The sequence below is a fragment of the Alosa pseudoharengus genome, unplaced genomic scaffold (genome assembly GCF_046254945.1).
Source record: "Alosa pseudoharengus isolate Yale_2024_CS ecotype anadromous, Long Island Sound unplaced genomic scaffold, YU_APseudo_1.1 YU_APseudo_1.1_scf_2, whole genome shotgun sequence".
Classification (NCBI taxonomy): domain Eukaryota; kingdom Metazoa; phylum Chordata; class Actinopteri; order Clupeiformes; family Clupeidae; genus Alosa; species Alosa pseudoharengus.
The window spans coordinates 47,998,109-48,021,555 of NW_027468663.1; the positions used below are offsets into that span (position 1 = coordinate 47,998,109).

Below are 23,447 nucleotides of genomic sequence, written 5' to 3' on the forward strand. Positions count from 1 at the left end.
TATATAGTGCCCTGTTTTGCTCCATTCTGGTAGAGGTTCTGGTGTATCTGATCCTGCACTAGAATGAGGATTTAAACAAGGCTCACGGAGCTTGTCTTTGTGACATGTTCTCATTCTCCTGTTGATCAAAACCTGTCCACTTTACTGGTTAGATCCTCCGGAAATGTCCACATTCAGTTGATGTGGTTATGCCATCTGATCAGTCTCCTGAAAACTAAGAGATGTTCTGCTTTATCAGGTTGTGTATTTGATTTTGGAGGCCGGCATGGTCGAGCACACCGAGGTGATGGTGTTGACGGCAGCGGCGGCGGCGTTCTGACTCCCCACAAACATGGGGTCCAGGCAGGCCACCTTGGCGGCGAAGAACGCGTGGATGCAGTGCAGCACGGCGAAGAGGTTGGAGAACTCCAGCTCCTGGGAAAAACAAAGGGGGAAGAGCACGCACGTCTCAGCAGGGCCTCAGGCTCATCCGTTATTTTGAAGGTGTATTGTGAATTATTGACAGCAGAGAAATGCCAGTGGACCGACTCAAACTTGCCAAGGTAAGACGAAATAATGGCTAAAATATTATCTCCGATCTGGCATGGAGGTCACTATTTATCCTGATCTTTCACTGCCAGCCATGTCTAAGTGGCTCGGTCTCGGGGAGAAGAAAAACAAACTGAGTCAGCTCTGAGGATGAGCACAAATGGAGGCAATACTAAGCCTCCCACCAAGTTGGGGAGGCTAGGAGACCATTATTGGAACTGTGAGGATTACGCCTCGGCTATGAGATGAGCACAAAGCCAATACTCTCCCTTATGTGAGGGTAATCCGGCAGCTGATGATTCAAGTGCCTTGGTGGAGGACAGTATTGTTATGGGCTATTTTGGCTGGCTGAGATGTTTTGCCTCTATCCTTAGCACCACACCAGCATTACAGTAGACTCTTGTCAAAATGTACTGTATAGGAGAATTAAGTGCAAAATGAAAAAAGTCTGGGATTTTTTTTGAGTGGGAGGAATAGTCATCATGAATACCTAAAATGTGGTTGTGCACAGAAATTATTTGAAACAGAAATGCATTACCTTCGCTTCGATGAGTTTGGTGTCCTGATTTTGGAACAGAAATTTGATTTTGCTCTTTCCGTCGTCAGAGGACCCTTTCAGCTGGGAGAACTTGTATCGCCAGAGCACCGCCTGAAAGCCACAGAATAATGTATGTGCAGGGACTCATGGTGTCATACTCATTTGTGGAGGCAAAATAGATTGCAATGCACTGCAGCTTCTCAATGAGAGTTCTGTTATGAGGGCAACCAATATTACCAGAGAACACAATAGGGTTTGGTATGATTAATACCACCGGATGCATAAGCAATCTTCATTATCAGCAGCATTAGGACACAATTCAAAATTCAATCACAAAAAAAAAACCATCACAACAGAAATAGGGCACAGTAAAACTGAAATGTGCACTACTGTCAACATTGCCACTAGTATTAATCATTCTCTCTCACTGACGTTCCATAGCATTATTTATTATCTCTGGAACAAGATTTCCCAACATGAAAAGAAGATGTGCAAGCCTCCCCCAGTCATTGTTTTCTTTGGTTATACTAGGGCTGCGCAGCATGTCAACATGCTCTGTTGGACCTATATAACATAAACTCTTATAATGTATTAAATAATGTGTCTGATTGTATACCTTTTATGTTTTAATTGTCTGAGAGAAAAACACAGAAAAAAACATACCTCCCAATAAACAATTCAATGTTCATTTGAGCTTACCTTTGAAGCAGCATCAAAGCAGACGAATCCCATAGTGAAGTCTATTGTCAGTCCCATAAGATGGCTCTCCATTATACAAGCATACGTTTTACACTGAAAAACACATTTGGCTTGCAAGATGAGTGAGACACAAGGCACAATCACCAGAAACCAATATGCCTCCTAACCACTTTCCCCTACTTCCTTAATGAGCTAATTAGTTTATTAGCAACAACATACTGTATACATCAGAGGAAGGATATTAATTAGACACGCATTGTTGGTTTCTCTTTACGGCTGCAATGAATGGGGGGTGGGGGTTGTGATGTATCGAAACATGATTTATGCTCGGGGGGATTCAACTTTGGCAAGCCCTCTTTCCCCAGTCCAGTGGGGTGCTTGAGCCCATCCGTGTTATCATAGCGAGGGCAGCCACCACCAGCCACCGCCTTACTGCTGCCCCTATCTGATGGAGACCTGAGGGAGTTGAAACTGGGGCTTGCCGATAAGAATAACAAAAGGAAACGCTATAACAAAAAAGCGAAAGAAAAGACTCAGTGATAGCTGTTCGACCGACCACCAATTACAAAAAACATACAGGGTCCACGGACACTTATCTGTCTCTCTTACACACTCCACTTCCTGTTCGCTAGCCCCACTCTCTCTTCACTTCCTCAATTGTACACACTCATCTCCTCTTTCCCATTCCTCTTTTGCACACTACATACTTCATATAGCCATCAAATGATAACATCACAACTACCATCACCACCAGCAGCACCTACAGATTCGCCTCCCCTTCCCCCCTCCTCTACCTACCTGTATCCTCTCCACCTCCAGGTAGGTGGTCATCTGGAAGGCCTTCTCCCAGACGAGCAGTTCGCACTCCAGCTCCACGCTAAAGAAGGTGTCCTCACCCGTGTCCACCTGCAGGCAAAAGCAGTGCCGCCGCTGGTCCACAAGGTCTCCATCCTGAGGATGCAGACAGACACTGTTAATGAAGAACCTCGTCATCTCTCACACCACAGCCAAGATCCGAGTCTCAGTCCAATCTCCACCCCAACCCCCCTCCCCCAGGTCACCCAGCCTGCACCTAGCCCCTGGTCTGTGGAGGGGTTAAACATGGCATTCTAATAATATGCAATAAATCCTACTTAAAAATTAAAAAAGACAATTTGTATTTCAGTGATAATGGATTTTAGGTGCATTGGTAAAATGCTTTAAACCTTCATTTCAGGCCCGTTACATGCCTTGGCGCATTTTCCATTAATCCCACATATGAAACTGCAGTGGTGAAAATCTCTCAGTTTTTCTCAAGCACTGTGGAATTGCCTTTGTGTAGCATACACTGAAATTCAAAGGGAATAGTACAATGGCCACAGAGTTTAGAATTTATGGAACACGACTCAGCCATTCATCTTACCTTCAGAATTTTGCACATGATCTCATAGATGGTGAAACTCTTCTCCGCCCGAGTCCAGTCCCAAGTAGTCACCTGGAGCAGAGCCACGTTATTCAACTTTTATTACTCATGACAAAATATTCCCTTCTTTCGTTCATACTTTGAGATGATAACTTTGCAAGGGTGTGAGGGCACACACATTCAGACAGCACTGCCACCTCAGCATATGCACACAGAGCCGTTCATACAGCAGATTGTGTGGACCGTGTGAAACAAATGATTTCTGTCACAGACAGGCAGTTACTTGGGTTGTATTTGCTGTGTCAGGAAACAGTGCAAAACCCAGAGCTGGATGTTTGCAAGTGTTAGGAAGACATGAGGGTTTGGGAATGGCCTTTTGATTAGCTGTTTCAGGAGAGCTATCAATATTTGTTTGGTGGAGTGTCAATTTCACAACCTGTTTAGAACATACTTAACCACATCTATGTATGAATGTACAGTATGTAGTAAATGTGTGTGTGTGTGTGTGTGTGTGTGTGTGTGTGTGTGTGTGTGTGTGTGTTTGTGTGTGTGTGTGTGTGTGTGTGTTTACAAGTGTTGTGAAGTGTTTACAAGTGTTGCATGAAGACTTTGTTTCAAAATTTCATAACCTAATTTTCTAAAAAAGTCAAAAAAATCACCGCTCATCTGTTGAGGTGCTGGATTAGCAAGTAATTCAATGAAAAGTAAAGAAAAATCCGCACACTCAAGTCTTTGCAAACAGGTTTTTACTCTTTGTGCAAGCTTTCGGTCAGACGACCTTCTTCAGGCAGAGTAAAGCACATAACCTAATTTTCTAAAAGCATTATTTACCACATTTATGCATGCATGTATGTAGGGTATGTGTGTGTTTTGTGATTCATATGTATATATATATATACTGTACATGGGGATATGCATAGAATTCCCTGTGGCATTTTGTGAATACCATATATTTGTTTAATAATTTGGAGAGAAAAAGATGAAAATGTTGCTGATGCGCCGCGTCTGCAGTTGAGTCGTGGAGAACAACTGAAGTGTAAATGAGCTTCCTTCCACACCCACCTCCTTGAGCTGCACCCACCATTTGCTCTCTAAAGTGAACGCAGCTGCAAATTGCCTTCGACTCGACCAAAAGCACAGGCTCTATTACATAAGCAAATTTGTGGCCTTTTGATGTGGACTACAGTAAAAACACTGGGCTGGTGCTACTAATTACACTTACTGAGAGGTGTACATTTGATTGCTAATTCATTTTTCAAACCCAAAACACACAGAGGGAAAACAAAAACACAGTCAGAAACTGAGTTAACTGTCTGGGTAAACTGACTGAAGTGGTGTGGTATCATAATATCATAGAGCAGAAGAGGGCATTCTCGCGGTGAGGTGCGTACCCTCTATTACAACAGACTCCGAACATTAATAAAGACGTCAGGCGTCAACATTGTTCATTTCACAAAAATGAATCCCAGGGGCCGGAAAAGTTAATTACTGATTGTGGCCGATAATGGTAAATTAAATGGACCTCTTTGCATCAGACAGGTGATAATCAGGTTACGCTCTCTTAGCCTGAATGGCTGAGTAGATTAATGACTTTCACAAAAAAGCCCTCACACAGCCCAGAGGGTGTGTGTGTGTGTGTGTGTGTGTGTGTGTGTGTGTGTGTGTGTGTGTGTGTGTGTGTGTGTGAACACTCAATAATGGTGGAGAAAATGGGCACACTGGACATATAAATGCTGCTTCAGTGCCCTGTGTTGCTCCCATCCATTCAATGACCTCAGTTGAGATCCATTAAGAGGGCCGGTATATTGGGAGTCTATTGTGAGAACTGCAGAGCCTCTAATCTAGAAACCTCTAGAGTAGGAAACTATTATCCAAAAAAATACATACATATATAAAAAATGTACAGTATATATAATATGAAGACCAGCAGTTGAAGCACACAGCACACACTGCACCACAAGAGTCGGTCGTACGCAGCTTAGAGCAAAAAGGGACTTACGGGCGGTGCTGAGAATTTGAAGAGTGAGGAGCCCCTCAAGGCAAGGAACTTTGGTGTGTACATTCGGTCCTGCACCATGTCCTGTTCTTTTTCCTCCACCCATCCCATATAAATGATCTGGCAGGGGGCAAACACAGACAGCAGGGAATCACTCGCTGCAGCTTCCCGCCTCGTACCTCTTGTGTCAGCCACCACAGAGAGAGAGAGAGAGAGAGAGAGAGAGAGAGAGAGAGAGAGAGAGAAGCAGACGGAGCGAGCGCTAGAGGAGTGTGGAGCTGCCTGAGCAGACACATTCTGGAGAACCTTGCATGTGATGGCTCCAGGATGAGCTGTCACTCCTCATGACGGGTCATTGTTAAGAGGAGCGTCTCCTGATGGAATGCCTATACCAGCCGCATGCGCCCTCACTGTCCTCTGAATTTCTGGCAAAATGCTTCGTTACAACAGGCATTTTATGGAACACTACCACAAAGGTCTTTTCACAAGATCTTTCATTTTTGAAGACGTCAAAAAAGACTACCTGACTGTGTAATAATTCTTTAATAATCTATGAGATGTTAATTTGTATTAGATGCAAATGAGCATTTTCTCTATGGCCCCAAGGGTAGCATTTTCATTTGTTCTGACATGACAGAAGTTTAGGCTGACTATCCACAGAATTATTCATAAAGTCCTTTGTAAACTATTCAGTAAATATGCTGCAGTAAAATTTTAAACAACATCATTACCCTCGGGCACAAGCATAACTTTAGTGAACCACAAAAGCAGGTGTGTGTGTGTGTGTGTGTGTGTGTGTTGGTAATAAAAAGAACACAAAATAATTTTAACACAAGCAGATCCACAGGTACAGCAAATAAATACATTTACAAACATGTTATTTATATATTTTGAAAGATGTTTCCTTACCTGCTGATTAACAGGAAAGTTTCGGTTAATCTTCTTCACCTGCAACATAATGATCATAATCACGGTTATTATCACATCTGCGGTCACCGCTGGCATCACCACAACATAGCAACATCTCTTCAGACGCCAGCCTCTCCCACACTCCCATTACGATTCTGCTACGTGAGTGGTCAAAGGACAGGCTGGGATCTGCTGAGCTACATCCATTCCTGTCCTTGAGATGAACTCTCCTGTTTGCTACAGAGTGAGCATCACTCCATTTCATTCATTTGTTAATAGGCATCTTGAGGTAAATGAGATTTGTGGCTACAGAGAGTTTTCACCACAGCCTTGTCAGAATGTCTAGATTAGCCAATCTACTGCACTCTTATCATCTTATGAGCAGGTGTTTATGATTAAAGAATATTAACTCGATACGATTTGTGGACATCGTGATAAGAAGAAAGTAGAAAAACAAGAAGGAAATAAAGGATGAGCTCATCACGTATTCATGATGCAGACAATAAAGAGATGTGAGAGAACACTTCTCTGCACCAACTCTACTGCCAGGGATTTCAGTTGGCTTGGGAGTGGTGAATGGGACCTCTCAGCAATGGCAAAAACAATACCAGAATGCCCTCTCTTCCTCACAGGCAAGGTCTTGACCATCTGTCAGCGTCTGATCTCTGAGCACGTCTCAGCTGGTGATTGGCACTCGGTGAGCTCAGAAGCAGACATTGCCATGGGGGAAGAGCAGTGGGCAGCCGTGGGGCACAGCTCTGAGGTACCAAGACAGAATCATCCGGAAAACATAAAACCCACCCCAACCCGCCGCGCTCAGTGTGCAGTTGTGTGACCTTTAAAGGACCTCACCCCAATTAAAAAGGGGCCCTTCGGATCACACATGACATCCTCAGAGGAGTCTAGTCCAGCCCAGTCCTGTCCAGTCTGTCACACGCGTGCTGCCTTCCTCTCTGCCTTCGTCTCGGCCTCCAACTCTGACTGTAGATGCGGATGTGGCCTGGGTTCTGGCTGCAGCTCCAGCCCATGATGCCCTCAGGCTACCTCATTATTATCATTAGCATCTCCGCAGCATCAGTGACTAAGAACGCCCACTCATTAACCGAGACGCTCCGCTCGCTACCAAGCCAAAGAGACATGAGTGCAACGAGACCAAGGTTTTCTTCTCTTTCTTTTCTTTCATTTTTTACTTTCCTTCTTTCTCACTTCTGCTTCCTTTCTTTCTTTCTTTCTTTCTTTCTTTCTTTCTTTCTTTCTTTCTTTCTTTGCCGGGAGCTTTGTGCCTCATGGCCCAGCCGGTCTGGCAGGAGGAATGAAACCGAGGAGAAGCCTCATCTTGGTCACCCTCGCGTGCTTATGGAGCGTCTCTGTGGTCACCATGCTTGAATGATTTTAGCCACTGGGAGAGTAAGGTCACAGACTGTTTTTCATGATGTCCTAGAATATTAGATTTTCTTTGTGAGCGTTAAGAAGCGCAGCTAGTCAACAAGCAACAGACGCATGAATCGCTTGGTGGCAGCCGACGTTAAAGACGTCTGCTCAATTTAGCGAAATGTTAGTGCCTATGCGTCATTTCAGTAGTGTCCAAAAGCATGCTTGCAGCACACATCCAGCAAGGCACACACAGTAAAGGAATGCATGTCATTTTAACCATGAAACACGTGGAACACTCAGTAAATGTATAAAAGACTGTTCTGAGCAGAGGGTTAAAGGTTTGGTCTGTGAATCTAACCCAATACACCTTTGTAGTCAAATTCTTTGAGCTAACTGAGCCTAACTGAATTCTATCTTATCCACACACTGCATCTGACACACAGACAAGAGGGCTGTGGAGCTCAGAATACCAACATCCAGAATCGTACTCTCCAACTACCTCCACAAGATGATTTAGGACACTCCCCTTTGCATTGGAAGGGAAAAATCAGGAGATGTTGGAGCAGAGCATCGGAGCAGAGAAATCCAGTCTCCTGAGTGCCCTGTAATTTCCCTGCCACCCCTGCCATTGTCATTCCATAATATATGAGGCTGAATTATGGATGATCTTTGGGGGCCACTAGTTCTTATTTTTTTCACCAGCAGCATTCATTGCCACAGAAATGAAACTGACAACGGGACTTTAAAACGTACCCTCGCCACACTAGGCTGCCGAACAATTATTTATTCAGTCCACTTAGTCTTGTCGACTCAAAACAAACACTTGCTTTGCCGCGGAGCAGCTGTTTTGATAACCTGATGAGTAGTAATTAGCTGCTACCTGATATGATCTGTCACAAGGATGACATGGCAACAGGCAAGTCACTAATTGAAACGAAGTGATGGATCGGCACTGAACCTGGCAGTGTCTACTCCCCAGCTTATTCACTCATAGACACTGCAAGCTTTCCTTGAAGCAAGCATAACATGTCCTTTAAAGGGGTTTTTTCTCCAGCGTGAAGCTTCTCGGGGGCTATTTGAAAGAATCCAGGCTCTCAGAAGCCAAGGAACAAGCTGAGATAAAGAGTGCCTACATTAATGAAATACACTCCTTTAAAAGGCCTTTGTGATAATCGTTTGCTAAAAGTCTTCCCCCCCCCACATTTCAAACGTAGGAAGAACAAGGGCATTTTGATACTCACGTTGTGCTTTGTGAGAGCTGATATATTGGTTGCTAATGCCTGGAGCCATTCGAGGCACTCCTCAGCAGTCGGGCACTGAATCACCCCACTGCACACCCCATCCACGGCAATCACTTGAAAGGCATTTTGCCTGCAGAAACAACAGTGAGGGAAAACGGTGTCAAGAGATCGCTTTATTTCATAATGGGATATTTCCACATAGTTAACGTAGAACCAGGATCATATCTGAATTCATTAGCTCTCACATTGGGCTTTGAAAGCACTCCACTGGTACAGAGAAGAACGCTTTGAAACATTTTCTAATATTTGAGGAAGATGTATAAATTATCAGTGTGGGTGAAGATAATTACAGTGTATAAACCTGTTTTCTATACTGGTATTTGTCTCATTCAAGCTTAACTAATATCATATTGGCCACTGAAGAACTATATTCTTACTTTATTGACTGATTTGATACAATGCATCTTATTTGATACAGCACTTCTGTAAAGATCCTTGAGTTTCTGTGTGGAAACAAGATGTAAATAAAATCCACACAATATTGTGAAATAGAAAAATCTGAGCTAACTAACTCAGTTGATTTGACCCCATTGACAGAATTAGGCTATTGTCTCTATAAGGGGAAACAAATCGCTATCTTCCGCTCACTATGCATTCTGTAGTCATGAATCAGTTTGACACCATCACCACCGCCCCACACACCCCCTGTGTGTATATGGAGAGGGAGAATACGTAGGAGTCAATCTACGGTAGTAGATTCCTTATAAGTGTGGTCTTCTGTGGACAACTCTCAATTTCCTTCTACATATGGCATGTAATGCCCTGGATTTAGAGAGAACACTATTCAGGACATTAAATGAAAAGAAGTAAATTCAGAGTGGTAAACAAGATACTATATTTTCAAGACCGCATTTAAAAACATGAAATAGATAAATAGATAGTCCTGTTCTTCGCCTCCCAACCCACTGCATACTGCCGCTCCCTGTCTGAGGCATCCAGCGGCGTGCCACTGGTGCGTGCCCTGCGGCAGGCTGCTGACAGACAGCCAGGGTCAGCCCCAACAGCGACGGCGGCTAACCTGCACACATCCGAGCCTGGCAGGTAGTGGGAGAGGCGCGAGTGGAGGAGGGGGATGAGCCGCAGGTCCACCCATCTCTTCTCCCACCGCAGGCCTGGGGAGGTGGGCCACGACGAGCACGACAGCGTGTCCTGGACAAACACAAACACAACAGATGTTTTTTATTTTTTATTTATTATTATTATAATATTATTATTATTATATTGTTTTGTTTTTAGAAAACTAAAATCCCCACTGCTACGTGGGCGACATGCTTTCCCTGTAATTCACGTGGCTTTGAGTCATAACCAGCATAAAGCATGCATAGAGCAGAGCGGAAGAAATCGCCTTTATGCACGACAGCAGGGTTGCACCACGAGACGCTGTTTAGTCATGGTCAATACTGCACGTGACACAAGGCCACTGGGGAGTGAGTGCAAACATTAGCGGCGTGCTAATTAGCCCACCATATTTGCCTGGATTAGACTTCAACGTGCTTGGCATGATACACATGGCAAAAATTAAAGAAAACCGCTGAGGATGTGAGGGCCTTGGTCACCAAAATCAATGGTGCAGACTGTGAACCAGACATTGTTACAGCCCTCTGTCTCTATTGTTGCTGGTCAATTATGCTTGTGCAATGGGAGCTAAGTGGCAGTGTAAGAGAGACCATGGATTACCATGCTTCATTTGCTTCATGTCTCACAAAACACCAGGGACGCACAACTTCAGGGTTTTAGAGCTCAGTGAAATATTACGGCAATACAGAGCCAGGAAACATGCCGTCGCAAGGCCCCAGGATCTGTAATGCATCCCTCTGTGCAGGAGACAATGTCATAGTAAGCAGTGCAGATCAGTCACACTCTAGTGGAAGCAAGAAAGGAAGGAAGACGGAAAAAATCCACGCCCACGAACTGAGTGCAGAGAGTCTATACTATAGTAGCCCCTCTAATGACGCCAATTTGCTTTACCTTGAAAAATGCCCACTGCAAGCACATAAGACATAAGTCTCTGTGTTAGCAGCAAAGTGAGTGGTTTCTGGAGGGAAACGTACCGTGTTGTTGGGATGATAGTTCAAGTGCAGGCCACTGTCACAGAGTGGCGACGACGTGCCACTACTCTGGTCACTTGGAACACCTTGGAAGGAGAGAGGGTCGATTTTTAACATATGAAAAAAGAGGAGGACACAAGATGAATGGTTAGGTGTCTCGAACGCAATCTAGGCCATACAGGTGCAGTCTTCGCAGAGGGGGAGTTTTAGGAAGGCTGGTGTCCTCTTGAGGAAAGAGACGGTCAACGTGACTTCCTCCCCAGCATTCCTCAGCACCTGCACCTGAAACAAGGTGACGTCCCCAGATCTAAAGCGGGGTACGCTTCCACATCGAAAATCACAATCTGAACTGTTCACACACGGTATCCTCAGATTTACACGGAGCTTGCAGAAATGCAAATTTAGAGGCACAAATCTGTAACTTACCACCTCCTCATGTCGATAGCTTCTCACGTTAATTCCATTAATCTAAAAGACAACAAGAACACATTGTGCTGATAAAGGACACCGTGTTAGAGCAACGGTGTAGGAAATGTGCCGAGTGCTTATAAAATACAGCATTATAAGAGCGCACCTGATTAATGCCCCCAGAGTGTTTTTGATGAATGCAGCACCATAGAGATAAACAGAGAGAGAGAGTGGGGAATCAGTGAGCCTTACCTGAAGTATCCCATCTCCGATGAAGAGCAGTCCAGAGAGTTCAGCTGTTCAAGCAAAGAACATCTACACGTCAATTCAGGAGCAGATGCCTACACCACCATAAGAAATGCAGGCAGACAGATGAAAGCTTACCCTTTTGTTCTTTTGATATTTTTGATATCACAACCGGGATTTTGTGTTCGGCTCCACCCTGCAGGACATGGATAGAAGCGTTAGCTTTTACTGGGATCATTTGTGCTGTTCAGCCATGTTGTGTGTCACTGTTTTTGAGAACATACCTTGATGCTCAGGCCAAATCCTCCAATTGTCTGACGGCGGATGGTCACAGTTCTTTCCTGTGAAGAACATTTACCAAGAGGAAATTAAAATAGAGAACAATGGAAAGAAGAACATGAAAGAGACAAACACAAAAAGAGAGGATGTGTCATGGGCCATCTTTATGAATTCTCGACATGTTTTGCTTTCACACTTTCAATGTCAGCGTGCTGTCTCAATTTCACATTGAATTACTGGATCACTCACACTGGAATAGAAGGGCTCCCCAGACACACAGATGACATCTTGCTCCTGAATGGTCAGAATGTCTTTGGCCAGATGCAGGCGCACATTGAAAGGTTCTTCGTTGCCATCTTGGAGCAAATAAATCCCAGTCTTCGTCTGTAAGCAATCAATACCAGCACAAGCATTTGTCATCTCTCATTTACAATGAGCACTTAACGGGCCATGAAATTAAATGTAATGAATTGTCAGGCAACATTTAGGGACACGGCTTAGACGACAAACCAAACTCTCAATTTCTGCTTCGTGAAACCTGGACCTATTACGCTGGTATGGTTCATTATTCAATTTTTTGTATCATTATTGTTGTTCATGGTCATGTTGATGTAATTCTATACTCCAAAAGTTTCAATAGTTCAAAAGTTTCAAGTCAATAGTATTACATAAAATCACATAAAATGGATTAAGTGAAAAGTAAGAGGGAAAAATTTGAAAATAAAATAAAATCAAAAATCAAAAAGAGGGGGAAAACTGACAGACCTTTCAAAAAAACACTCAAAACTGAGGATAAACTACATTGTAGAGAAAGGAACAACATAGTAAACCCATAACTGGGCATCCAGTTAATGCATTTGAAAATTATGAGTGAGATTATGGTCTGTTTAATCTGGCATGTAGTAGCCAGGGAATGTCTAAAAAAAAACAATTTAGAATAATCTAGTAAGTTTGATCAATAAACGGACTCTATCTATCTGAGTCTAACATGAGAGTCGATCCAACCCACCTATCAAACTACATAGCAATCAAAGTCCATCATGGACTGGCTAAATAACTAATTTCTCTCACACACATACATACAGTCTGAGGAAAGCTGTGAAATGTCTGTCATCTGTGAACACATGTAAATGACCCTTCTGTTGACCCACCCCCACACTAATTGGGATGCCTATCTTGTCCTTGAAATTGCAGTGAAACCTACAGTAAGGGATGGGGCTCAACTTTTCATGACAAGCTTATTAATGACAAACGTCAATGACAGCATTCTTGAGAAAGCTGCCAAATAGGGTGCATTTGTCATCCTCAAGCCAAAAAATGTGAAGACTGCGTTGCCTATTTTTAGATAGAGCTTTACGATTGCCTGTGACTTTGTGGCATTTGTGAACGTGCACAGCGAGTATGAATGTTTTCATACAGTGAGCAGTGGAATTATGCTTTGTATTATGGTGTCTGCATCTACAAGCGTAGAGACACACTGAGAGGGATTTACAGTAAAGAGGAACACCAGGAGTGAGTCATGGCACAAAGTCAAACAGAGAGGTTCCTCTTAGAGAGTGCGACTGTCGCAAGGATGGCTCCTGTAAAGCTAAGCAACATCTATATTGCAAACATGGTGCTACCAATACATCAAAAGCCAATCTCCCCAAGTACTATGTGACAAATTCCTGCTCCTTTTGTTTTCATTTTATTGTCCGAGCAGTCAGCTACTTAGCAATGATCAAGGACGTAGAAAACACACATTGTGTCACTGTGCTTGTTAGATGGTCTATTAGAAGCTTTCACAGAATCCAAGTGCTTAAAAGTCTAATGAACTAGATGTACTGCAAAGCGGTACAAAATATGACCATCACTCAGTCCTGCACATTCTCTCCGCAAAAACAAATCACGCTTGTCAATTTCCATCTCCTACTCCATCCCCTACTCTTGCAACTATTGTGTATGTAAATGGGGCGGTGGTAGTGTAGTGGTTAAGTAGCTGGGCTAGCGTGCAGTAGCCTGAAAGTTGTGCTTCTCTGTGTGAGTTTTCGTGTGTGAGTGTGTCTGCAGGGGTAATGGGTTGTGTGTGTGTGTGTGTGTGTGTGTCTGCTTGCCTGCATGTGTATGTGTGTCTGTGTGTGCATGTGTTCGCTTGTGAGTGTGTGTCTGTGGGGGTAATGGTGTGTGTGTGTGTGTGTTTATGTGTGTGTGTGTGTGTGTGCTTGTGCCTGCTTGCCTGCCTGTGTGTGTGGGGTGTGTGCTTGTGCCTGCTTGCCTGCAAGTGTGTGTGCGTGTGTGTGGGTGTGGGTGCGGGTGCATGTGTTCGTGTACGTGTTTGTGTTTATGTGTGTGTGTGCATTTATGTGTGTGAATGTGTGTGTGTGTGTGTGTGTGTGTGTGTGTGTGTGTGTGTGTGTGTGTTTATGTGTGTGTTTGCGTGTGTGTGTGTGTGTGCATGTGCATGTGTATTGTATAGTCACTAAATGTACACATATATTAATTTATTGAGCTTCATTTTCACACCTCCAGAGACAATAAGACTTGGCAGATGCCAGGTGCAAAACATTTTGGTGGCTTGGGTTTACAGTGAAGTCAAAGAACCATAATGCTACAATGAAAATGAATGCTATCTTTTAGAAAATATGTTTTTTTCAATGGCACTCAAGAGCAGCTTAACTGAGCCACATTAATAAAGGAATTAATGCCATTTAAATAAAGCTTTTTTATGTTCATTAGTATTATTACAAGGGCCATCTGTTGTTATCTTTGAGTTTTTCAGTAAACTTTTAATTTTATGGAAAGCACTTTGGTGCAATGCTGTTGCTTTTAAATGTGCTATAAAAATAAATAGACTTGACTATAATTAATTTCCTAAAACAAACAAGAATCCAACAACAAAGAAAGTGAAACTCTTGTCTACAATACAGTATGTCAGTCAAAATAGACATATCTGTTCATCAATCAATTAATTTTTGCATTGCCTGTATGTGAAATAAATAAGAATAAAGTCACTCAACAAGGTTTTACAAAAGCCTCGTTCAGGATATTCACCAACTGCTTAAGAATTAGAGATGGAGGCGTAGTTTCCATATTTAAACCTGTGTGATGCTTCTGAACAGCAGCTGGCATTGATGTTTACAAACCACAATAGCCAAAGCACTGGGCCCTTTTTGTTTACTGTGTAATAGGCCATCACAGCCGGGGAGTAGCAAGACTAGCTTTAGCTTGTACAGTCACACAATCTTTGGAAGAGTGAATTTCAATGAAAACGTATTGTGGATATGTTGTATACACCTCTGTGGTACTCTTATGGCAATGAGGGAAGTGTGCCCATGCTGACTGCCCCGCTGGCAAAGGGAGGGCAACACATTCTGCACTCTGGGAATCCTACCTATGGGAGCTTAGTCAACACAGTGCTGGCTGCAGGAGCATCTCAAAGTCAAAGGTAACATTGTTAAAGCAAACCAGACTCTTCACCACAGCTTCCAGCGCCTCCAGTGAACAGCCACCACCTGATATCAGCATAAAAACAGTCAGGCTGTTTTATTGCAGTGATGCTGCATGCTAAATCATCAGGGTAATTTGACATAATACGGCATAAATGCAAAAACAGCTAAATCCGCATCGCTGTGCTTATGCTAATGATTTAACAGAAACCTTTTGATTTTTACAGCTCGCAAACATGAGTCAAGACAAATGCCTCACATATCTGCATCGTCTCCTGCAGCACTAGACAAACATTTCCAGGCAGACATAAAACAAGATCAGGCCAGCAAAAGGGAGATTTCATGGGCACATTAATCAGCAATGATTTCACGGGTACATCAATAATCTTTCCATTATACCTCTTCATTTGAAGTCTTGAAATCCATGTGCTATGGTACTTAGAGGGAGACTGCCCTACAATAAAAAGAAACAAACACATTCATAAGCTTGCCATAGAAGTATGAATTGGGAAATCCTTACATAATCATTCATTCATAGGGATAGCACACACAGTGACACTGTTTAACACTGTGTCACAAAAACAGAGTTCACTACGCACACTGCAACATTAAAGGCATTAATATGTACATTAAGCATCTGATGGTAATGTTCAATGTCAACTGTGCTAGTATATCATTCTTTATACTCAAATGAGTTCCTTGACTTCTTTCCTTTGATAGAATAAGGTCCAAGAGTCCCAGGCTGCAGGAGACAGCAGACTATTAACCTCCATTGTAAATAATTCATTCACAGACTGAGAGCTTTAGCGTGCTAATAAATGGCTTTAGAAGCCACAGCTCTTACCACTTGGGCACCATTATTTTTGCTTCAGTGTGGGTTGAGCAGAGCAGGAAGACATTGGCTGTGAATGGGGATCTTTCTTAATCAGACCAACTGTTATTTGTCAGCGAACGGGGAGAATGCAAGGAAATCAAATAATCTGCAACCTAACACAACACACAGAATACTAAGACAGCTGCAAATGTGCCGTGCTTTGTCTCAGGGAATTGTGGAACATCAAAACCACTATTGGAGAGAAATTAGCTGAGTCCGAGCTCAGAATCCAGTTGTTTCTCTCTACATCTAAGTGGTAACCGTTTGGCCTGAATCATACTGACATCTTTCACACAGTGTATGTCTTAGCATGTGTTGAATAATTCCTCTTGTTCTATTTACACAGCAGCTATAACTGGGCCTTAGTAGATAAGAGCTCTTTGCATAACTAAAACGGGCATGAAACTGCCATGCAGCTGCATGCATGTGGAAAGTGGAAACAACATTTAGGTTGTGAGCTGAAAAAGACACTTTTGATTTGGTTTCTCTCCCGGCCTTTCACAGACTTACCTCGATGGAACTGTCCACAGCGCGTACTGTGAAGAGGTCAAGCCATGAATGAGGTGAGCCCTTGCTTGAGGTCGTCTCGAGGCCCCTGCAGCTGGACAGCCGAACGCAGGCGTGCGGACGTCAGCCTGTCGGGCGATGAGACCGCTACTGATCTCAGATCAGACCAGCTTTGTTGAAAGCTGGGCCGCAGACCTGGCACAGTAATCCCCTGGATCCCATGAGCTGAAGGAGAGAGCACAGTAGCACTCAGTCTCAAGTCGGCATGATTGACACATTGCCCTACGTTTAAACTGGGGGCCTTCTCCGCAAGTCTCCTAGGACTCCCAGTAAGTGACTATCAAACAGTGAAAAAGGTCCCTCGTTTCAGAAATGCTTCTTCTTGATAGTATGGTTTCTCTTCTTGTCTGTATTTCCCACTTAATGCAATAAGGGGCATAAGGTGAGAGCTTGCTCAGGATGTGCATAAATGGCTAAATTCTATAAAGTGATCTCTCCGGCAGTACAATTTGCTGACTCTTGTCAGCTCTCTCATGCCTCACTTACCAGACTCTCAGCTCCAAGATTTTACACCAGGAATAGAAACATGGACCAGGAAATAAAGAGAGTGAGACTAAGGGACAGATGTATCAACATTCAATTTTGTCATAACCTGTGCCTAAAAACATGCCAAGGTATAACAACTTTGATCTCTCTCTCTCTCTGTCCCCCTTTCTCTCTCTCACTCTCTCTCTCTCATTCTCTCTCTCTCTCACACACACACAATTAAATTGCTGGCCACCATCTCATCTGGAAGATGATGCCTATTTGCCTATTTAACCATTGTGACCTTAACATGTCAAACCATGCTGCCACTGGCTAAACAATGATCCTTTACTGTTAATTAATTGAGATGTGTGTCAGTTGATGGAACCTCAACTGTGTTTGAAACCAGATCAATTCTGCACCATAAAGAAACTGAGAAAAATTAGAGACTGACATTTTAAAAGGGCCAGTGACTGACCTTAGCTGTGGTGATGGATGGGACTTGGCCTGACAGAACCTTACACAACCAGGTACATGCCAATAGAGATCAACAAGATTCATGGCACAAATGGAGTATACCATACCACAGAGAATAACGTGTGTATTTCTGATTACAACAGCCGGACTTATGTCAAGCATGCAAAGGTTGAAAAACTGAATTTGGCTAGTTCATTCAGGGTCAGTCAATACAAAAAAGCTGTCAATGAAGGTATTCATATATAGTTGCATTCACCACTAAATTATTCAGTGTTGTTATGGACATTGATTTCTGATCAATGTATTGATCTAAAGTACTATTTACAGTACAGTTGTATTTTTCAGGTGTGCATTCACTTACTTCCTGTCACCGTTCAAATAAAAAATCCCATTAAAAAAAATCACATGGAGTCACTTTAAAAAATCAACTGAACCACTGCACTGTGTTTTTCTGCACAAGACGTCACGCTGAGGGGATATACAGTTTTACAAAATGCACAACTTGTGAAAGACTGGGGTGGGATTTTAAAGCTTGTACAGCTTTGTATTCTCTGATGGCACGTATGCGAGACACTTCTGCTGGGAGAGCATCTACATGCATAGGCAATAATGTATCCCTGGCAGGATTCGCCTTTCATTCAGAAACACAAAGACCACACAGCTTAATATTCACAGCATCACAAATCCTACACAGTCCAAAAAAAGGCAAACCAAGACCTGAAAAGTAGGCTGTGTGAAATTCTTATTAATGTCCAACTGATAAAAATTTTCACTTTCAAGTGCAAAGTAAACTGAATTGAGTAATGAGGAGTACTTAAAAATGTTACACTTTAAGATCCACTTCATACATTTATTTCAGTCCATTATGGAGAGCAGCAGCTAGCTAACCCAGCGAGCCCAGGGCACGCGAGGTCAGCTGGATAGCACAGGACGCGCAGGAAACATTCCATTCCAGTACACCGCAGTCTCATTTATCACTATAAGCTTATATGAATATGGCCTTAATACCTTGGAGATAACATAAGATCCTAAATTAATCAACCCTCACTTTGCAAATAGCAGCAGAGTTTAATTTGACTCTGGGCAGCACCCTAAATCCATTCCTTAACGCATGGGTAGCCATTCCCAGTTTCTGACTAATCCCATAAGATTTATCAAAGTGAAATACTTAAATTGACCAGACACCCACATATATTTGCGGCAAACACTCTGGCTGAACAGTCACTAAAGTAAATGTGCTTTCAATCGAAACATTATGTTGGTTTCCCTCTATTATTTTTTCTATTGAACCTGATATTTGTTTGCTGTTTAAACTTGTGAATGGCTGGATGATAGATGTTTTCAGGGCTCTGCTTCATGATCTTGTCTGCCTTGCATCTAAAAGGCCATCTGAAAATAACTTAAAGTTTGTGATTGCTGGCCTTTCACCAGTCTGAATCTGCAGGCTACTCACATCTGGGTCTATGGTAACCATATGATATGGAATCTATAGGATAGCAGCCACTTCTCTCTTCTTAAAGAAAATAACTCTACTTCATAACAGATATGCCATACAGAGCTGCAGCATGTGGAGATATTATGCTTCCATAGCAACCATTGAAACCATTGAATGTGTTTTTGCACTAACTAACCTGTGTATTCTTTGCTCTATATGCCAAAAAATCCTTTGTAAATCCATATGTCTGGTACACGTACTTTAATTGGTATTAGAATGGGCTGCTGTGTGCTGCGTGTGCCCTGCTGTCTACAGTGGGCAACATGCGAAGACCAGTTATAGGTGTCTTTTTCAGCATACTCTGAAACAAAGACACTACCCAGTAGGCTAAGGGAGGAGAAATATAATTGAGCCGATGCGCTTGTGTGTACCACTTCTTTTCCAATCGATGTGCACAACACACATTTTATCAACAAGACATGTCCTTGAGCACTGACTGCACATATGCATGCAAGCTCTGAAGCACTGGCTCGGATTTTAAGAGAAAACAAAATCCCCATGTATCCTATTTATTCATTTAGCAGAGCCTTTTGACCCAAGCGACACACATTTTCATTAGTATGTCTGCTCCCTAGGATCAAAACTAGTGGATGCCCGCAGATAAAAATGAGAGTTTTGCTTATTTCATGCTTCAGCGAGTCAAAGCTGATTAGATTGCCAGCAGCAGTATTTTAAGGGAGCTACCTATCGCTAGATGGAAGAGTAAGCAGTTATGAAGGGGGGGAGAAAAAAATAAATCTTTGCTGATTCACACAATATGGAGATATTCTTTCAAACACTGTGATAGACTGATTGAGATGAGAGACATGACCACAACAGCCATGGCCTATTGGTTAGCGCTTCGGACTTGTAACCGGAGGGTTGCCGGTTCGAACCCCGACCAGTAGGCACGGCTGAAGGGCCCTTAAGCAAGGCACCTAACCCCTCAGTGCTCCCAGAGCGCCGCTGTTGTTGCAGGCAGCTCACTGCGCCAGGATTAGTGTGTGTTCCCTGTGTGCTGAGTGTGTTTCACTAATTCACGGATTGGGATAAATGCAGAGACCAAATTTCTCTCACGGGATCAAAAGAGTATATATACTTATACTATAACAGCAAAACTAGAAGAACAGTTTATTTGAAGGGGGCCATGAACAACACAGTTGCTGCACCAAAGTTAGTTACATAGCTAATTTGCATCTGTGATCCCTGGGCATCTGAGCTGCACAAACACAGGCGTTCATATACACACTCTTCAAGCTGCTGCATCTCAAAGACATTATGACTCAGCTTACTATTATCAGCAGAATGACCATCATTTCCATCACTGCCTAGAATCAGGTTAGCCATGGCTGGCAACAAGATGTTTTCATGCAATTTCTACATTTAGATGTACAAACCCCTACCCACCCAAAAACACACACACACACACACACACACACACACACACACACACACACACACACCATCTGGCCTTGTCTTGAATAGTAAGTGTAATAGTGCAACATGCCCCAGTGATTTTCTCTGTCCTGCTTCCTGGTCTCTGTGCATGTGAGCGGCCTGATGTATTACTATTCAATGCACAAAACAGCAGCGGTGTCACTGCAGCTGGGGGGTTGGGGGATCAAGGGTGCCAGAGAGGGTGGCATGGGAGAGGGCAGGGGGTGGGCAGGAATAATACCAAGCTCGTTCTCCACTCGACGCCCTGGTCACCTGACCTTATCCACAGATCTCACTCTGTGCCAGTGATGTTTGTCACTTGGCCAGCAGCAGGGATGATTTGTGTCACGTGAGGACAAAGGCGGAGGGGGGGGGTTGTTGCATAGTAATGGCGGAGCTAGGGGAATCTGAGTAAATAAAAATGTCATTGACATGTCAACAGTCCTTTTGTCCCAAAAGAAATGAGATCTGTACTAGATCAGACAGCCTTGCCACTGGTGCTAAACTGACTCACTGTTGCATGTCTCAAACCCCACTGTGCAAATCAGTGTACAGAGTCTCCTGTGAACCAAGGAAGACGCAAGAGAGTAGCTTTATTTCATCAGAAACATCTACATTCAACTGCTGTGTCGTATCAAAGCCACAACTCAGAATACGCTTAAGTGCAGTGGCAGTAATAGGAGAGATTTGCTTGTGAATTTATTTGCAACTGATACGCTACACCCACATATAAAATCATACCATTTCAAATGTTACAAGGATACAAGGAAGTTTATTGTCACATGCATATAGTTACTGGAAGTAAGAAATGCAGTGAAATTATGTCTGGTGTCAGCCTATTTGTGCATTAATGGGGGGGGGGGGGTAAAAAGTGCAGTAGAAGAGGGGTTTAGTAGATTAAGTGGCAAGGGCTGCATAAAAAAGGTGGGGGAGGATTGGGATTGGGTGGGGGGCACCAACAAGGAGCACCCAAGAGCAACAGGGGCAAGGAAAAACTGTTTAAGCTGTAGTAGCAGTGTAATTGACAATGCAGGTATGCATACACTCACAAGGAATCCGCAGTGACTGCTGAATGCAGGATATATCTTGGCATTTCATTCCATCAGAAACTGATTGTCTTGTTAGTCCTCAAACAATTTTCCTGGCAATTATGGCCTGCAAATAAAAGGCCTGCTGTGTGTAGAAACCATGTAAGCTAACTACAAAACCAGACAAAGGCTATGCTCCTGTCAGTATCTGTGGAAATGAATTTCTAACAGGCTCTTCTGACAGGCTCTACTTTACTGAGCCACAGGTGCCACAGGTGCCACAGTAACACTGTGGACCTGTTGTCAAATACCGTTGACAAATAGGTATGGTCAGTAAGCCCACTATTGACCAAAATTCTCTGGAATGGGAAAGAACCCTTGACCAAACACCTCAGAACTAAGATAATGATTGGTACAAAATTAACTTTGCATGAAGGGTGAAAAAACACATTTTCTTTTTTTCCTTCTTTTTTTTCTTATGAAGAGCGCATTGAATGGTTTCAAAGTACTTTGCTGCACAAACTCAGCCTGTTCTCTCAGTTAATAGACCCTCACACACACACTACACACACACACACACACACACACACAGGGATGTGAGTCATGCACATGCCTCAAAATATCTTTGCTTTAGAATTATGCTGATACATTACCAGAAGTCATGCATTAAATTCTAATGTAGTCCAGCTTTGACCTTCATTCAAGCAACACCTGCTTGATGAATTTTAACATTTAAAAATATTTAGTTTTGGTGGTTTTGAATTCATCTAAGAGCTAGAGAGGCATAGAGCGAGAGAGTAAGAGAGTGATAGTGTGTGTGTGTGTGTGTGTGTGTGTGTGTGTGTGTGTGTGTGTGTGTAAACCACTCTAATCTAGTCCTGCATGAGAGCTGATGGAGGACACATCTGCTCTACTGCTGCTGTAATTTAGTGTTCTATCGCTCATGTGGCTGTAAACCTACCCATGAGAGAACTATGGCAGAAACTCTATAGGAATATCCCTTCTTTAGTATGGTTTCTGGAGTCTTGTTTCACACTTCTAGAGCAGGCATGGCATGTTATTAAGGGGAAGCACCCTTGACAGTTGTGTTAAAGTCTGCCAGTAAAGGAATTTGGCACAGCCCCATAGATGGTAGGCTATAGCCTATGCAACCTAAACAACTTAAAAACCTTAACATATAGTCAAAGATCAACGCAGTAGCACGTTGTAAAACGTTGTCAAGACAAAAATGATATGCCAATCAAATGATGCTGATCAAACCTAGTGCCAGAACTACTAAGATGTGAACAGACTTCCTGGAAACCAGAAGGGCCCTGCTTCAGTTAGGTGACTAGTGCTCTAAATTGGGTATAGGGCGGGCTGGGCTTGTGCACATGGGTTTAATAGACATTTAGTAAAACGATGCAGATGTGCTTGGGCTCGATGCCGACAAGAAATCTTAAACATTCGTTCACGTGGTATCATTAGCCCATGTTGCTTGAGTGGAGTCACAGACAGACAGTTCTCCTCCAACGTAAAAGAAAAAAGCGGTTGCCTATATCCCAGTGAGATGAGAGGCTTGGCCAAATAACCCCAGACTTCTGTAGCATTGCGGAGAGTAAACAATTCTGCTATATATTTTTGCAATATACCTAGAATCCGTCCATACTCCTGGTTAGTTATAAGTCAATTCTGGTACAGATGGCCACATCAAGAGGATATAATAGGATGCTCTTCCTCATATGATTATCTAATGATAGGCTAATAATAACTGATAACATTCTTATCTAATGTGTCATACAATGCATGGTGCTTAAAGCTACGCATATCGTCTTTTAAACATCAAACTGCACATATAGCCTCCCGAAGAACGCACGCAAACAGTAATTAAGATTAAAAAAAGGAGAGTGACGTGAACTGAAGCTTACCTGATTTTCTGGTAACAGGTGGTAATTTGATATCGGTTTCACTCTGATCCTTTCATCAATCATAA

At 43.0% G+C, this 23,447-nt stretch overlaps 1 protein-coding gene across 1 annotated transcript; it reads right to left on the reverse strand.

Annotated features, from left to right (window-relative positions):
* Nucleotides 1-234: 234 nt before the first annotated feature.
* On the reverse strand, nt 235-15,579 carry sntg1 (syntrophin, gamma 1). Its single transcript, XM_076296035.1, has 17 exons — nt 15,553-15,579; nt 11,978-12,112; nt 11,734-11,790; nt 11,588-11,645; nt 11,456-11,499; nt 11,222-11,263; nt 10,975-11,077; nt 10,799-10,881; nt 9,766-9,896; nt 8,688-8,817; nt 6,073-6,111; nt 5,167-5,283; nt 3,168-3,239; nt 2,564-2,716; nt 1,766-1,858; nt 1,067-1,177; nt 235-414 (listed from the first exon to the last, which is right to left on the reverse strand). The coding sequence occupies exons 1-17, from the start codon at nt 15,577-15,579 to the stop codon at nt 235-237; spliced, it is 1,575 nt and encodes a 524-aa protein (XP_076152150.1).
* Between the last annotated feature and the right edge of the window lie 7,868 nt (nt 15,580-23,447).

Bases quoted from the DNA above. Each gene is read 5' to 3' on its own strand.
- sntg1 (XM_076296035.1), bottom strand. From the start codon at position 15,579: ATGGATTTCAAGACTTCAAATGAAGAG. The intron at 11,500-11,587 runs GTAAGCTTTCAT...TTGCTTGAACAG, and splicing joins AATATCAAAAGAACAAAAGG to CTGAACTCTCTGGACTGCTC. The intron at 415-1,066 runs GTAATGCATTTC...TGTTTTTCCCAG, and splicing joins CCAAACTCATCGAAGCGAAG to GAGCTGGAGTTCTCCAACCT.